This window comes from Tinamus guttatus, unplaced genomic scaffold (genome assembly GCF_059628265.1).
Source record: "Tinamus guttatus ecotype Peru unplaced genomic scaffold, ASM5962826v1 Tinamus_guttatus_pri_ptg000403l, whole genome shotgun sequence".
Classification (NCBI taxonomy): Eukaryota; Metazoa; Chordata; class Aves; order Tinamiformes; family Tinamidae; genus Tinamus; species Tinamus guttatus.
In genome coordinates, this window is record NW_028288937.1 from 1,989,443 (window position 1) to 2,005,336 (window position 15,894).

Sequence of the window (15,894 nt, forward strand, 5' to 3'; positions counted from 1 at the left end):
TATTTTCTAGTTATTTGAATAAAATCAGTCAAGTACCATTATGAGAGCTGCCTACAATATTTCCTTTTGAGGCTGCCTCACCCCCAGGTCCTGTCTGCATTCGAGCGCTGACCCTGCCTCCTCAGTGCTGCTCTCACCCCTGTTGTGGTATTGGGGGCAGGGGGCAAGGGTAACCCCTTTGGAGCCATTTTAACAGGATCCAGCCCATTATCACCTGCACATTAGTGGGGTTTGGGCCTGCACAGCTCCCACTGCTAGCTGCAGGGAAAAGCAAGTTGTTTGGATGAGAAGCACCTCGTTTCAGGTAGCAGGTGCCACTTGCGTTGCCATAAACCTGAGAGATTTGCTACTCAGTGCCGTGTGCCCTGTTGCATTCCTAGAGTTTTCCCTTGGTTTATAGCACTTTGCTTATAACCAGGCTTGTCTGTGCCCCCATAAAGCTCTAAAGTCTGGCAGATCAGCTTTCTCTCCAGCTAGGCAGCCCCTTGGCACGGGTGGAGCATGAGGTAAATGCGATGAAGGAGTTGGCATGATCTTTGCCAGCCTTGCTGCAGTTTCTGTCTGTGTGATTACTTTACATGCTTCTTTCCAGTCCTATCCTCTGTTTGTCTTGTGCATTTAGGATGTAAGATCTAGTATTGTCGTGGACTACCTCTGTGGAATATGTGATACCCTAGCAGGGGAAATGATTGGTTTATCTGTCTTGTACCTGATCCAACAGTGGTGCCTTTGGAGTATCGCAGAGCATCAGACATGGCTGGAGAAGGGACACACTAAACTCTTTGCCGTTTTTGCAGGGAAATGAAGTTTTCCCAGTGCGCTGGCCTGTGAAGCCAGCAGTGACCGCTGCTTGAGGAGCCCTGCGGCTGCTCCAGCCCGCGCGCGGCAGCGCGGCCGGCCTCGCCGTGGCACAGCCAGGCTGGGGATCCTCGCGCTCCCCTTCTCCCTGCTGCCTGGCCCTTGCTTTGGCTCTGGCAGCTGAGCTGTGGGCTCCACATACCTGTTTCTAGACTGCGTAGCCACGGTCTGTAAATCCAAGAAAATGAGATTTTCCTTAATGAAGCTGCGAAGAACTATATGCATAGACACAGAGGACTTGTTTTGCTTTCATTATTAAAAGGGTGCTTAGCAGGAACTCTCCTTCTCTGTCTTTTTTTTTTTTTTTTTTTTTTCCTAATAGCACAGTGCTTCATACAAGCTGCAGACTGTTTTCTCTGTACTAGAAAACGTTGCTGTTCGTATGTCTCCAGGGATGCATTCAGAGAGACTAAGCATGTTGAAGATAGCAAAAACTTCTCTGTTTTTGGCTTATGCTTCTATAGGAATAACGTAAGGGCCTTGCAGTGGGGATGTCGTGGGCCTTGGCACTTAAAGAAGAACCCACAAGCAAAGAAGCCTTGCAAGGTGTGTGGGGCTCCTTCCCTGTGTAATAATGTCTGTTCCCTGTCATATCAGAGCTCCGGGAGGTGCTTGCTCTGGGGCGACGGTCGGCCGTGTGATTCCAGGTGCCTCACCATGTGCAGGGAATGCCGGGGTGCAGGGGGAGCCACGTGGTGTGCCAGGGACAGCCTGGTCTCGAGAGCCTCCCTCTCCTCCAGTAAACCATGTTTATCTGCTTGGGTGAAGCAGGAAAGGAGAGCTGGAGAAAACAGGCCAGAGAGCTGCTTTTGGGCAGGAGGGCTTGGGGGCTTTGCCCTGGCTGTGGAATGGTGTCAGAACTGGATCCTGGATCTGACGAAGCAGGATTGTAAACCGTGCGCTTACCTGAAGACCAGTTTACTGACGTGAGTTGTAAGTGGGGTGAGTGTCTGCCAGGACTCCTTGGTCCGAAATACGGTTTCAGACCTAAGGGACATATGCAACCAAAGTGACATTTAAACTGTTCCTTCCTCTTGGCTGAGGCACCTTTTTGATGCCCTACTGTATGAGGGCGTGTGAATGCCAATGTGAATGAAGCTACCTGAGGCTCAGGTCTTCATTTTGCATTGCCCTGCTTCCATTTGGATCAATGTGTTAATGTTTTCTTTCAGCAACATTTGCAACTTCTGTGCCTGCTAATGCAACCGACTGTCCACCAACAAAACAACAGCAAAAAACACCACCTCGCTGCTTTTGGTATTTTCAGCATGTTGAAAACAATCTCTGGAGAAAAAAAAAAAAAAAGAAAAAGAAAAAAGGAAGAAAAAAAAAAGCTATAATCTGGAAGTTTTAAAAGTAGGAAAGTACTTTTGGAGGGGAAAACCAACAATAGCACACAAACACATTTCTTGTTTTCTCTTCAGCCTTACTTCTGAGTTTGTAATGGGCTGTAATGTTTCCTGTTGTTCGGTTTTAGGAGGGGTTGGGCTAAGCAGTGCCGTTCAAATTGCTTTCAATGAGATGAATGTTTGTTAGGCGCTTGTTTGTGGTGCTCTGCAGCACTTGTAGCTGGCAGCGTTTGCTCCAAGACGGCTTAACCCACGTGGTGATGTCGGCCTGATTGACCCACACGTGGTGCATGGGTAGAGGACCCCTCGTTCGTCCCCGGGAGCTGCAGCAGCCCCACAACTAAAGTGTTGCTAGTGAGAGAAAGTCCAGGAGCTGAACCTGCCATTTCATCCAAATTTGGTGAAATATGGTGAAATATAAAGGCAAAGTTAGCTTCCTACTGTAGCTGTGCACTCCTGTATTTCAAAGGGAGCTGGAATGGATGGGGCTGCTGTGATTTTCTGCCAGCATTTGTTGCCCAGATATGCAGAGCTTTAAAAATAGGTGATTTTGAGTGAAGTTGTCGAGGCAGCGAAGTATTTTTTGTCCTTCTGGTTATCTCAGGATTAGCAATGCTGCTGCTTCTGCTCCTCTTTGGAGTGGGTGCCACAGCAGTTGGTTTTGTTTTGGCTTTTATTTTACTTTATTTTTTCTAAGTAGGTGTGTGGGAGGCAGAGAGCTCAGGATTCCTTTTCCAAGGCTCCCCTCTGCCTGGGCTCTTCTGTGCAGAGGCCTCTGTTCTCTCTGTGCAGCATCAGGGCAGAGCTCCTGGGAAGAGGAAAAACCCCACGACGAGGGGCTGCCTCTGAGATTCTGCCTGGGAAACCTTGGGAAAACCGGTGCTAGTATGGAAAGAGGTGAATATTAGTGCAGTTTGAATGTAAGCTGGTTGGCACGGGCTTTTCTGGTGACGCGGGGTGTGCTGTGCTACCTGGGCATCGACCCCGCGGGTGGTTTTGGTGCCTGGTGACTGGGTTGTGTGTTGGCAGGAAGGAGGAAAGGAGACGGCTGCTTCGGGAAGGAACTTACTCCCGTAGGATACAGCTGTGGATAATGTCACGGGACTTGCAGGGAAGCAGAGCAGAGCCCCTGCTGGGTTTGGGCACTGACAGTGCTGCTGCTCGCGCTTGCAGCCGTCTGTGCAAGATCCCCTCAGAGCCGCTCACCCCTCTGCCGGGCTTCTCCTTGGGATGAGCAGACAAATCTCTTTGTTTCATTTAATTTCTTCTTAACGGTAATGAATGGGGAGAAGGAGTGTTTTTAAGAGAGGTTATATACAACATACCCTTCCTGTGAAAGCCCTTTCGAGGGAGGTGACCCTGCCCCTCTACTCAGCCCTGGTGAGGCCACATCTGGAGTATTGTGTCCAGTTCTGGGCTCCACAGGACAAGAGGGATGTGGAGCTGCTGGAGAGAGTCCAGCGCAGGGCTACAAGGATGATCAGGGGCCTGGAACATCTGCCGTATGAGGAGAGGCTGAGGGAGCTGGGCCTGTTCAGCCTGGAGAAGGGAAGGCTGAGAGGGGATCTAATCAGTGTATATAAATACCTCAAGGGAGGGAGTGCAGAGGACGGGGATGGTCTCTTTTCAGTGGTGGCCACTGATAGGACTAGAGGAAATGGCCAGAAACTGAAACACCAAAAATTCCATAGGAACTTAAGGAAAAATTTCTTAACAGTGAGGGTGACAGAGCACTGGAACAGGCTGCCCAGAGAGGTTGTGGAGTCTCCTTCTCTGGAGATCTTCAAAACCCGCTTGGACGCAGTCCTGTGCCACGTGCTCTAGGTGACCCTGCGTGTGCAGGGGGGTTGGACTAGATGATCTCTAGAGGTCCCTTCCAACCCTAAGCATTCTATGATTCTATGAAATGAGCCCTGGATACTCACTCCTGTTGCAGGGGTCTCGTTTTGGAGTAATTCAAGTACAGTTGATTCACAAGCATACTACCAAAGTCCCTGAAACCTGAATGTTGTTTATTCCATAAATGATTATAAATTACTGCATTTGCTTGTGTGAGGGAAATTTAGTGTGAGTATGTAGGGCCAGATGCTTCCTTGGCATGACTTCTAATTCTTCCAAATAAGAATCAAACATTGACTTTAATTTCCTTCTGACTTGTTAGAAAGAAAAATTATAGTCACTTGGGTTTTTATTTTAAATAACACATTTAAAATGTAGAATCAAAATAAAAGTAATACAGAACTGAATAGTTTTTTTGCTTCAAGAAATGTTCAGTACTTTAATGTTCAGAAGTGCTAAAATAGGATCTTTCAATATTAATGAAACATTTCATTATGATTTTTTTTCCCCCAACATGGTGTTCTTTAACCCCTGGGTGAAGTTCCTTTTTCAACAGAATGGTGTTTTTTCCCTTTGAAAATATCATCCAGATGTTGCCGTCTAACTGCATTACATGGTGCTTGTCGACAAAACTGGCTCAGTTTTCAAAGGTTTGCCTTGCTCTGTAAGAGAGGAGAAACTTTGAACGAAGAGGAGTACGTCTTTTCTTAGCTCAACTGAAAATATTTGGAAGAATTGGAGGTGCTTTTGGGCACATGGTCGCTCGTTTAGATCTAAAACTAAGGCACCAGATCTCAAAGCTAAGCGTAAGCGGGGAATGATTTTCCAAGTTGAATTAGTCGTGCAGCCATTAGGCTGAATGTGGGCAGGAGTGGAAATGGAGACGGGCCAAATGTGGGTAGAGCAATAAAACGATAACACAAGTCACCCACAATGAGTACTCGACAGAGAATTGTTTTCGTTAGGGTCTCCAGTGGGATATCGGCACTGACAACATGAACCTGGCGTAATGGCCACCCACTTTTGACTGAGTTTTTGTGGAGTTGGGCAGGGCTCGTGCCAGCACGGCAAGCTGAGCTCATCTGCAGCCCTTCCTCAGAGCTCGCAGCGCGGCGGCGAAGGAGCCCTGCTTCGTAGCTCTCGTTGCATCACCAGCAGCTTCCCTGCATGGGGTAGTTCTCTTGGCATCGCTTGGGGCAGTGTGGGAGAGGAGTGAGTCAGGTCCTCAGCGGGTATAAATTGGTGTTACTGTATTAAATTCAAACAGGCCTAATTCGAAGTGCTCAAGCAGTCATTGAGGGCTGCAGGAAGCACCGCTCTCGTGAGCGTGTGCTCGCCCGGAGAAGTGGGATGTCATCATCCAGCCGCAGGTGCACAGGTCCCCGTCTCAGCTCCTAACCGAAAGCAAACACGGTAGGGTTAATAATTCCTTCCTTAGGAGTGCTGGTAGTGTGAGTTACTGGGAAAGGGGGGTCTGCCAGTTGTGCCAAGTGATATTGTTTGATGGCAAATTCAGCAGCCCCCATGGCAGTGACCAGAGGTCCCTGAACAGGGCATGGCGGGACATGCATGGGCTGTGTTTGCCTCTGTGGCAGAGCGCAGCTCCAAGCCTGCACTGACAACAGCAGTAGTGAAACCACCGTGGACTTGGGCCGAGGAAGACTTGGGCCAGCTGTTTTGCAGCACATGAAGCAGGACACTTTTCTGTGGGCTACCAAGTGTATTTTTAGTTTTCAAAAGTCTACCTGCCTGTTGCAAGAGGGGATTAGGAAATCATCTTTCCTCTCATTTGGGAGGAAATTGCCCTCTGTCTTTTTAATTAGTAGTTTGAGAGATGAAAGCAAGGGCCTGGGGCTCAGGGAATTCCTGATGGCTTCATACCTTTGAACTAAGGAACTTCTAAGAAACGGTGCGTCATGGATTCTGATTTACCCGCACCCTGCTGAAGGTGCCTGCGCAGGTGGCTGCGTGCACTGATCTCCCTCCCTCCTTCCCGTAGGGGCCAGGTTAGAGCAGCCAAGAGGCAGCTGCTTTGCAGGGCTCGGTGTTCGGGCGCCCTTTAATTACGGGAACTGGGGGTCCGGGCGCCCTTTAATTACAGGTCCTTTGCCGTGCCTGCTGACGACTAAGGCTTTGGACACGGTATTCCCACGGCTTCTGTTATTACGGCCTCGGAGAGCATCCTAAGGGATTAAGTGGCCTTGTTAAATAGGGATGTAAAGGCGTATCGCCAGGATTATCCAGCCTGCTTTCTACCTCAAAGAGGTACCGTGGCAGCAGGGCCCACGCGGCCTTTGCTGGGTGCCACCTCTGCAGCTCCTGTCCATGCAGCCCCTAACTTCCCCTCCTCCCCTCGGCTTCTCCTTGCTGGGTGTCAAACACAAGTGGCACACGGGCAGCTTGCAAGGCGTCGCTCAAAACCACCACCCCCGCACCTAAACAAAGGAAATTCATCCCCTCTCTATCTCCCAGAAGGGGGAGGAAGGAGATGTGGCCTTGGGTGCAGCGCGAGCCGCCTCACGGAACGCTCTCGGGCCGGGTCCCGGGCTGGCGGCCCAAGGGAACGGAGCGGAGCGGCCCGAGGGAACAGAGCGGAGCGGCCGCGCTGCCGTTCGCTGCCCCGGCCTGGCAAGCGCCCGGCCGCCCCTGGCTCTTCCTCTCTTGGCTTCCGTTTCTCTGTCCTTCCGTTTGAAAGGGTCTTTTCTTCTGGTTGTGTTAGGGGAGGTCCAGTTGCACTTTCCAAAGTGAACAGCTGATTAATCCTGTGGAAGGTTTTGTGTTTTCAGTTTTGTTTTGCTTCGTTTGCTTTTTGAGAGCTAAAACATCAGGGCAATCCAAGCCCTGTGCATGTTTCATTGTCCCTGTTTAAGACCCTTTTTTCCTCAGCGTCTGCCATTTCTCTCATGCGCATGCTCTCCTGGCTGTTATTTTTAGTGTGTGTCGCTTTGCCACGTATGGAGCCTTATTTCGACTGCAGACATCCCGCATGTGTCCATAGCTTCTGTCGAGCTCTTTGCAGCGTGCTGGGCGCTGCTTCGGGGTGCTCGCGTTCGTCATTGCAGTCAGTGCAGCCGCTGGCCTTGCACCCTGCAGGCAGCTCCTTGCCTGGCGCCAGGACGGCCCCACTCGTTGCTCTTGCCGGGTACCTGGCCCGGGCTCTGCAGAGCTGCCTTCCCCGAGGTGCCTTCCCTGTGCTGCCTTTCCCTGCCTTGGTTTCCCTTTGCCACTTGGCCACAGAGGTTTCTGCCTCTTATCCTCAGGTTTCTTTTCAGTTTCTTGCCTTAGCTCTGGTCTGCTTGTCATCCTCTGGTCTCCTCCTCCCCCTTAATTGTGTCTGCCTTGCACTGTCCCAAATGGTCACTTAGTGTCATTGGTGCTGACATGTCGGACAGAAGCAACTTGATGAGAGTTCTCCCCAGCACCTCCCTGGAAAAAGGGAGAGGGGGAAGAGAGTCCGTTTGAATTGGCAAAGGAATTTCTTGTGTCTGTACTGGAAATATCCTGCTGCAAATGCGGCATGGGCCAAACTTGAAAAGCAATAAAGCATGTGGAGGCATATTTGCTCTGACCCGACTTTGCTGGGAACTGAGAAATAGATTCCACAGAGGGATGGATGAGGTGATATGAATGTGGAAATGTCATACTAAGACCAGAAACAGACTGCTGCTGTTTTTCTAAAAAAATAACATAAATGACCAAAAAAAAAAAAAAAAAAAAAAAAAAGGCACTGCTGCATTCTGAAAATCTGTTTCGCTTTCAGCTCTTGACTCACTGCTTATCTCTGCTTTGCAAATGCAGCTTTTGGGTATGTGTGAGGCTGGTTAGCTGGACTTCTTCACATTTAAGGGCTTTTCTGCACTCAGGGTTTTGAGCTTTTCCCTATCAATTCCCCATCAATCGTGGTAGTGTCAGGCAGAATAGGAAATAATTTGTAGGAGGAGTATAGATCTGGAAATAAGACCAGCTTCCAACTGGACCTTCACAAACTTGCAGATGCTCCTGAGCTGTAACAGGAAAAGCTGTGGATAAATTTTTATGTATGGCCATCAGCTGCAATATCAGAGGTTGGAGCGCTGTGAGAGAGTGCTTTACACACAAGCCTTGTGTATTTGTGTGTTTTGGATGGCTTCCTTAGGATATATATGAAGTATCACCTTCAATAATTCTGCCTGCACATCTTCCTCACCCCTGAGTTTTGACCCCATTATCTTGTTTCAGGCTATTAGGACCAAAACCAAACATCTCAAAGGTCCCCAGTTCTCACGAACAGGCCAAGGAAAAGAGAAAGATCCTGTTGCTGTCCCCAGAGATGGAAAAGTGGTATATACAAGAAGTATTCTGGAACTGCTTCCTTAAAGTAAAATAAATAAGGATATAGAGTAATTTGTGAAAGATAACATGACTGTGAGAAAATCACCTTTTCTCCATGGAATTTAGAAATGCAGTGGCTTTATGCTGCACAGAGATCTCAGATTCTCCACACAGGATTGCGGTTTCTGCTTGAAGACTGAAATTCGTCGTAGATCTAATTGCAGAGTGGTCACGTTCCTGCTGAAGTACTTTTAGACTGTAGTTAGTGTGTAATTGAACTACACTAGCATGGACTATTAGTCCAAATAGTAGTGTAAATGAGGTAGAAAAAATTAATTTGTACTTTAAGATCTTCAAGCAACACATTAGAGCAGAACATCAGAAGGTCAGATGGATGTTCTTGCCTGTGGCTACCAAAGCAGTTTGCATTGGTTTTGGGAAAATGTGCCCAGTGCTGTGAGGATCCGAGTGCTCAGTGGGAAGGCAGCAGCTGGGAGTCGCCCTCCTCCCGTCCCTGGCGCTGTTCCCCTCTCCAGCCTCTCCATGCCCATAAATGCTAAGGTATTCAAGGAAAGAGCCAACGTGGCAACATCCAAAAAGGTCCTGTCTCAGGATGAGGTTGGGGTGTGATTCAGGGTTACAGATCGCTGCCTGTGTGAAGAGACACGAACACGCTGTGCTGACGCCCGTGGGGTGGGGACACCCTCCAGGGTGGCCCACATGCCGACAAGGGTGGCCCTGAGGGTCCCCGGGCTCCGTGCAGCCCTGGCCCACCAGGCATGCGAGGTGCCAAGAGCGCTGGGTAGCGCGGAGCAGAGATCCCTTGTGTCAGATGTGCGCAGCGGAGTACGTGGCAGCTGTCACCGTGGGGCGGTTTTGTCCCTTGCAGAGACACTCTAACCCAGAACTCGACATGCACAGCCCAGAACTCGAGTAATGTGTGAGCTATGAAATGCTTGTCAGAAGCGTGTGGCTTTCATTGAGCAACAGGCACTGTAAAATTGTTGGAACCTGTTGCTGTTTTATATATAGCTTATATGTGTGCTTTTAAAAATAGAAAGTAGATTTTCTGTTGCTGGGATAGAACTTTTCAGTTTTGTATCATCTTCCTTTTCACACTGTAACTAGCATAAAAAAGCTACAATTGTATTTAAAAACGCACAGCAGCTGGTATTTAGTAATCCAAAAAACCTGCTTGACTAATATGGTTGTTTGACACTCTGTCTGTATATCATTAGATATAAATGCATGTTTTTAAGGAAATTAAGTTATGTATCTAAGTATTGCTATTAGTACTGATGAAAGGTGATACAACTCTCTGTGAAACCGTTTGCAGGTTGGAGAAGAGTTCCTGCAAACAGGCCAACTGCTGTGTGAACTGGGAAGCGAGGCAGTGTTAACACAGCAGGGCTTTTTGACTAATGTAATAATAATCTGTACTGCATTTTTTTTCCTTCTAGGAGACTGAGCTGCTAGATATTAGTCTCGTCAAAGATGCCAGATGCGGAAAACATGCCAGAGCTCCAAAGGTAGGCGCTTTTGCTGCATGCTTGATACACGTTACGTTGATTACCCAGACAAAATAGAGCTGGAATTAGATGCAAGAATTACAGAAATTCCTGTAGTTAAATGAGGAAAAGATAAAGCATTTTTTATTAGCACAGCTTTTGATGAGAAGTGCTGTTTGCTGTTCTTGGTTCTTCATGAGTGAAAGGCCTGTTCGAAGTGGAGAAGAACTGGGCTTTGTTTAGGGCAGCACTTTAACTGCTGCTGCTTCTAACTTTAATGGTTAGAAATGGATGCAAGTTCTCCTTGGTGGTCTCATTTGAACTTAAAGTGCACATCAGAGAGAAGGCCAAGCGCTCAGCCCTGGGGCAAGATTGTGCCTTGGAGGGGGTCCCAGGGGCCAGGTGAGGAAAGAGAGTCTCTGTGGTCCCGGCAGAACCGCGTTGCTGCAGCTCAGCCTCTCCTGAGCCTGCAGGGCTGGAGCAGCTCAAGGGCGGATGCTTTTCCTGCCCGCATCTCCGAGGAGGAAAGGAAGGACATGCCAGCTCCGAAGGGCTGCGGTCCCTCGCTCCTGCAGCCAGCCCATGGCCCCACGAGCTCCTTGGCCCTGCGAGATGTGTCTTGAGAGCCACAATGGTGGTTTCTTTGCCTATAGTTATCTCGGAGAAGACTATTCAAATTCAATTTTTGAAGCTTTCCATGTAATGCTGGCAGCATTTGAAAGGCTGAGTTATAATTGAAATGCTACAGAAGTACTTTATGACATCCACATTAATACCAAATGAGTTCACCATGATTAATGGTTCTATGATGAATAGCAATAAAGTATTAACAATGGCTAGAACATTATTTTAAAATGCTACCCACTTTGCAGAGGGCATTCATGTTCTTCTAACAAAATGTTTTTAGCTAAAATTTATGCATAGCTATTGCCGTGGTGACTTTTATTTATTAGGTTACATAAAGGCTGCTTTTGTTGCCACATGTTACCGATTTGACAGCAGTGGCATTAAATGAAGGGTATGAGAAAATCTTGACTTTTAGGGTGGTGAAATGTACCACCTGTGAGATTGAGTTTGCTTTTTGTCATTGATTTGTGTGGGCAGTGTGAAAACAGCACCTGGGTTGGCTGTTGATAGGATCTTGCAAACTGCGAAACAAAATGCTTGGTTTGGGGCCAGTCGTGTCAATTTTGCTTTGATCTGAGCAGAGCACTGCTGCCAGCAGGTGAGCAAGTGTGAGAGAAGCCCCGTTTGAGGCACATCTGCAGGAGAACATGGGACTTGCAGAGCAGCAGGAAAGCTTGGCTCCAAGTCAAGCAGGAGCAGCTTGTCATTGCATGAGGGTTTCCAGCATAATCACTGGTACATTGGCTTAAAAGAGCAGCGCCAAAGCAGCGTGAGGTTTCACTAGGCTTTGGGGGCCTTTTTCCATGGCTGTACTTCCCGCTGGAGCAGCCCTTGCGCTCCGGTGGGAAGGAGCGCTGGGCAATGACCTCGGGTAGCAGTGGAGACGGACAGCGGGCACGTCGCGCGCCAGCCCGTGTGCTCTGCAGCTCGGCTGCCTCGGGAGGCCGCGTGTGGCAGGGCCTTGGCGCTGCTCGGAGCGTGGGCCGAGGCCGCGGGCGGCGCTCGGGGAGCCCTTGGTACCACTCGGCGTGCGGGCCAAGGCCGCGGGCGGTGCTTGGAGGGCCCTTGGCACCGCTCGGTGCACGGGTTGAGGCCGCGGGCAGTGCTTGGGGAGCCCTTGGTGGTGCTTGGCACGCGGGCCGAGGCCGCGGACGATGCTCGACAGGGATGCTCGGCACGTGGGCCGAGGCCGCGGGCGGCGCTCGGGGAGCCCTTGGCGCCGCTCGGCACGTGGGCCGAGGCCGCGGGCGGCGCTCGGGGAGCCCTTGGCGCCGCTCCGCACGTGGGCCGAGGCCGCGGGCGGCGCTCGGGGAGCCCTTGGCGCCGCTCTGCACGTGGGCCGAGGCTGTGGGCGGCGCTCGGGGAGCCCTTGGCGCCGCTCGGCACGTGGGCCGAGGCTGTGGCAGTCTCCTGGCTGGTCGGGTCACCCTCGCTGCCTGGGGAACTTGCTTCCTCTGCTAACAGCAGCAGGCTCCAGACCACTTTGCAGTGACCCCTCTCTCTCCATTAAACAAGGGTTTTGGGGTGCACTACTCTTCATTATTTTCTCCCCCCCAATAATTTTGAACATTTTTTATACAGCATTAATGGACTTCTACCTCTTTTTTCTTTATTTCTTTTCAGAATCCTAGCGTATGTTTCATCTGTATGTTGTCATTAAAAACTTACAGCTTTCAGCATTATTTATTGCATGTCAAATGTAATGTTGCCTCTTGATAGGCGTAAGTACCATCTTTGTTAAGCCTTGACTTTTCTAATGAACAGTTTTAATTTGTTTTAAAAATATATTAAACTATGCTACCATGTACTTTTCACAAGCTAAGAAAGAGGGCTTTTTCCTTCTTTGTCCTGATCTGTAGGATATGATTCCTTTTTCCATTCCTTATTATATTTAGCCTTAGAACATCCCTCTAAGGCATGGAAGTACAGTGGTTATCTTACAGCTGGTGTATGAAGGCACAACAAGGAGGGAATTAGGATCATCTCAAAGCTAATGTGTTCGTGTACCAGCTTGCAGCTTTGCAGCTCAGTAGTCAGCTCTCTTTAGTAGTGATCAGCTTGTAGTAGTCAGCCCTGCTCTCCTCCTTGACTGCAAAAGTATTTCTCCACCTTACGGGCTGTAATGTCTACTGTAATCTCCCTCGAAATTTGTTTCTGGCTCTTCCTGCTCCTTGGAGACTGAAGAGCAGAGCACTCCTCCTCCTCCAGGTCATGGAGCCAGGGTGTAGCAGTAACTCAGAGGCATCCGGAAAAAAGGCTTCTCCGGGGACAGATCTCGGCCCTGGTTACTCCAGGGGCTTGGATAAGAGTAATTAATGGAGTAGCCCTGCACCAGACCGTGCTCCTAGAGCTAAGGTCATAGTCTTACGAGGGGATGGGGATTACTGTGTCTGCGCTTGTGGCTGTCCCCGCGTGCGTGGCACCTCACAGCACCTCTGTGCAGGGGTATCAGAGTCAGCCTCTGCCTTTGCCCTTCCAAATCCTGGGAAATCCTTCCCAAGGCTGCGGAAACAAGACAAATTCAGGAGGCTTCCACAAGTCTCCAAAGGAAATACTAGATTTAGGAGGCTGGATACAAGTTGGGCCCTTGGCCTCTTAGGTGGAGTATCAAAATCATTTTAACAGCAAAGGAAATGCGAAGCAAAAGTTAAAGGCTTTATCTGTCCAAGTGTTTAAGCGCCTGAGAATAAACCTGTAGGTCTTTTGTTGGAGAATGGTTTTCCAAGGATGTAGAAGGGACATCTTTAGTGGGTACCTAAACACCTAACAGTTGGGAGAAAAGGAGGTTGTCCTGTGACCCCAAATCACTAAAGAGCGTGCTCAGACAACCCCGTGTTACTGAGGAACTTAACCATAGCCTGATTTTTCCATGCTTTGTCAGGGATTAGTCCTTCTGTCTTCAGCAGTTATTTGCAGAAAGGATAACAGAGTTTTCTGTCCAAATGCAATATAAATGCAGAGTCTCATCCTTCAGAATAAGGGCAAATCTCATCTGATATGGAGCGCTGCAGCGGATCTCTAAATGAGGAGATAAATGGAAGTAATGTTCTGAGGAGAATAAAAAAAGGCTTATTAATTGCGTACGTTAGGAAAGCCATCTGAATTCAAAACACAATGAAAGTTATACAGAGCGAGGGAATTATAAGATGATTATCAGAACGGTGGCTTTTGATGAAGTGGCAGAGTCGCTTAGGAGCCAGAGCGAAAGAGATGCTGAGACAAGGAGCGGGACACGCAGCTCCTCGTCCCCGCCAGAGGACAGGGCTGCGGGGACCGGGCGCAGCCTTTCCGGAGCGCCGAGGGATTTTCCTCCCGCGTCCCCGTCGGCCGGGCCTGCAGCCGGCAGCAGCGAGGTGGGACCATCAGGAGGCCGAGCACCCCTGTTACTGCACTGCCGAAATACAGAGGGAATTAGCTAAACCGTTGGTTGGGAGGAAGCAGTGACTTATCTCCTCTCCCTCGTGTGGCCGTGCAGCTGCCTCCTGAGCTGGGCTTTGGTGTGCCCTAACGCAGGGCAGCACCTTCCCTTGCCACGCGCAGCCACAAAATAAACACCGGCGTCAAAGGCATGGCCGTGGGTGCCGGCTCTGTGTAACAGGACACAGAAATAGCTCTGCATATTCATGTGTCCTCTGGGAAGTGCCGCTGGAAAAGCGTCCGCCTTCCCGAAACAGAGACACGGAGCTCAAAGGATCACGCAGGATTAAGCCGTGGTGAAGTGGTTCGGTGGTGAAAATTTTGCAGCCGCATTATGCTCTCGGGACTAAGAAATTCACGCTTTTTACCATGTTGTATTTACTTTAGCCAATAACAGTTTCTATGGAAACTAAAATCTTATTGCAACGGTGTAAGTGTTTTTAGCAGCAAGAAGATGAGTAGCGGGATGAGTTGGCAGGAATAAGGAAATAACCCTGTGGCAAATGTTCACATTTAAAACTTTCTGGATGCATTTGATGATTATGTTTTCCCTCAAAGATATCATAAATCATTCAACAGGAAATGAATCTTTCTAAATGCCATACTATAGAGAAGCTGCAGGAGATGGAATGGTCCTGACGTTCATAATTTAAATGCCAGAATATTTACCGAGCCTAGTCCCCAATTTTAAAAGCATTCTTAGCTGCCCTGCTTCAAATTTTCTGAGTTTGAGAAGAAGACTTTGCAGAGATTAGTAATTAAGCCTTTTTATTATCAGAGGTTCACAAAGGCCTTGACTAAAATGGTATTGTCACTAGTCTGTCTGCAATTGGTGGCTTTTTCTGAAATCCTCGAATTTTTAGAGTGAGATGATTTCAGGAGTTTCTCAGCTTTAATTTAAAAATGTACCCTCTGTCCTCACTGCAAAGAGTTAACTAGTTTGAAAAAAATGGAATTCTAAATGGGTTCAAAAGCTAAGAGTAAAACTGAAACAATGTCTAAATAATTATTTAACTCTGAAAATCCAACTATTTTCAGGGAATTGGCGATGTGCAAGTCTTCATATTTGAATTTTTATAACTATGAATCTTGTCCTGATTTAGAATTTCATTAATATTCGAGTAAAATTTATGTTGATAAACAGAAAATAAGACTGCTCTCTATTAAATTTGAAAATAATTTCTTTTTTTTTTCTTTTAAATATATTGTCTGAACTTATAAATACAGATGATAAAGAACTCTCTTGAACCCAGTCAAAGCACACAGAGGCAAATAAACAAATCCCAGATAACACTTGGTTGGTTTACTTCTGAAGAAGGCTAATTTACTGCTAATTTACCAACCCAGTGACAAGAGCCTGTCAAAATAAACATAAATCAATCACTAGATTTCCTTATGGCATTTGAGTTTATACTTTTGCCGGCAGTCCGATATTCCGTGCTCAGGTTGTTTGTTTTTCTTTTATCCAAGAGCAGAAGAGGCCTCTGTCATTTTAATTATGTTTGGAAGCAGAGCAGTTATTCCCTTCTGCAGGATAAAGCCTGAGCTGGGGCTTTAGTGAGGCTGGTGTTTAGTAAACCTGGTGTTTAGTAAAGCATCCCGAGGAGCCTGTGAGCGGCCAGAAGGTTCTTGGGGATTTTTTGCTTCCAGGCTATGAGTTCCTGGGGAGCATCTGGTGCCACCTTTTTCTGGGAGACTTCTCACTGCTGCCCAGAGTAAAATCCTGCACGTCCCTGGGGGCTGAAGGCAAATTACTGCGTCTTTAGGAGGCTTCTGATCTCTTTTCCTGTTGGAAGCAAAGCTTCCAAGTGGAGCTTTGGATTCTGGCTCGTGGTCGGATGTGTCAATCCCCATTTCATGCCCTTTCAAGTGTCACTTCAATTATTGGCCAGCCTAGAAATTTGGGGTCTTCTGGAAAATGTTCCAGAAACATCTGGGAGCACGGTACGTCCTAGGAAAAATGTGCAGAAAGCGCTTGTGCAGAG

At 48.3% G+C, this 15,894-nt stretch overlaps 1 protein-coding gene across 3 annotated transcripts in view; it reads left to right on the forward strand.

Moving 5' to 3' along the window:
- The window catches only part of PLCB1 (phospholipase C beta 1), a 353,787-nt gene that overhangs the window by 87,347 nt on the left and 250,546 nt on the right, over nucleotides 1-15,894 (forward strand). For all 3 annotated transcript variants that reach the window (XM_088531288.1, XM_088531289.1, XM_088531290.1), the window contains exon 3: nucleotides 9,818-9,886. In XM_088531288.1, the coding sequence (XP_088387414.1) occupies nucleotides 9,818-9,886 (69 nt within the window). The remainder of the gene's footprint in view (nucleotides 1-9,817; nucleotides 9,887-15,894) is intronic.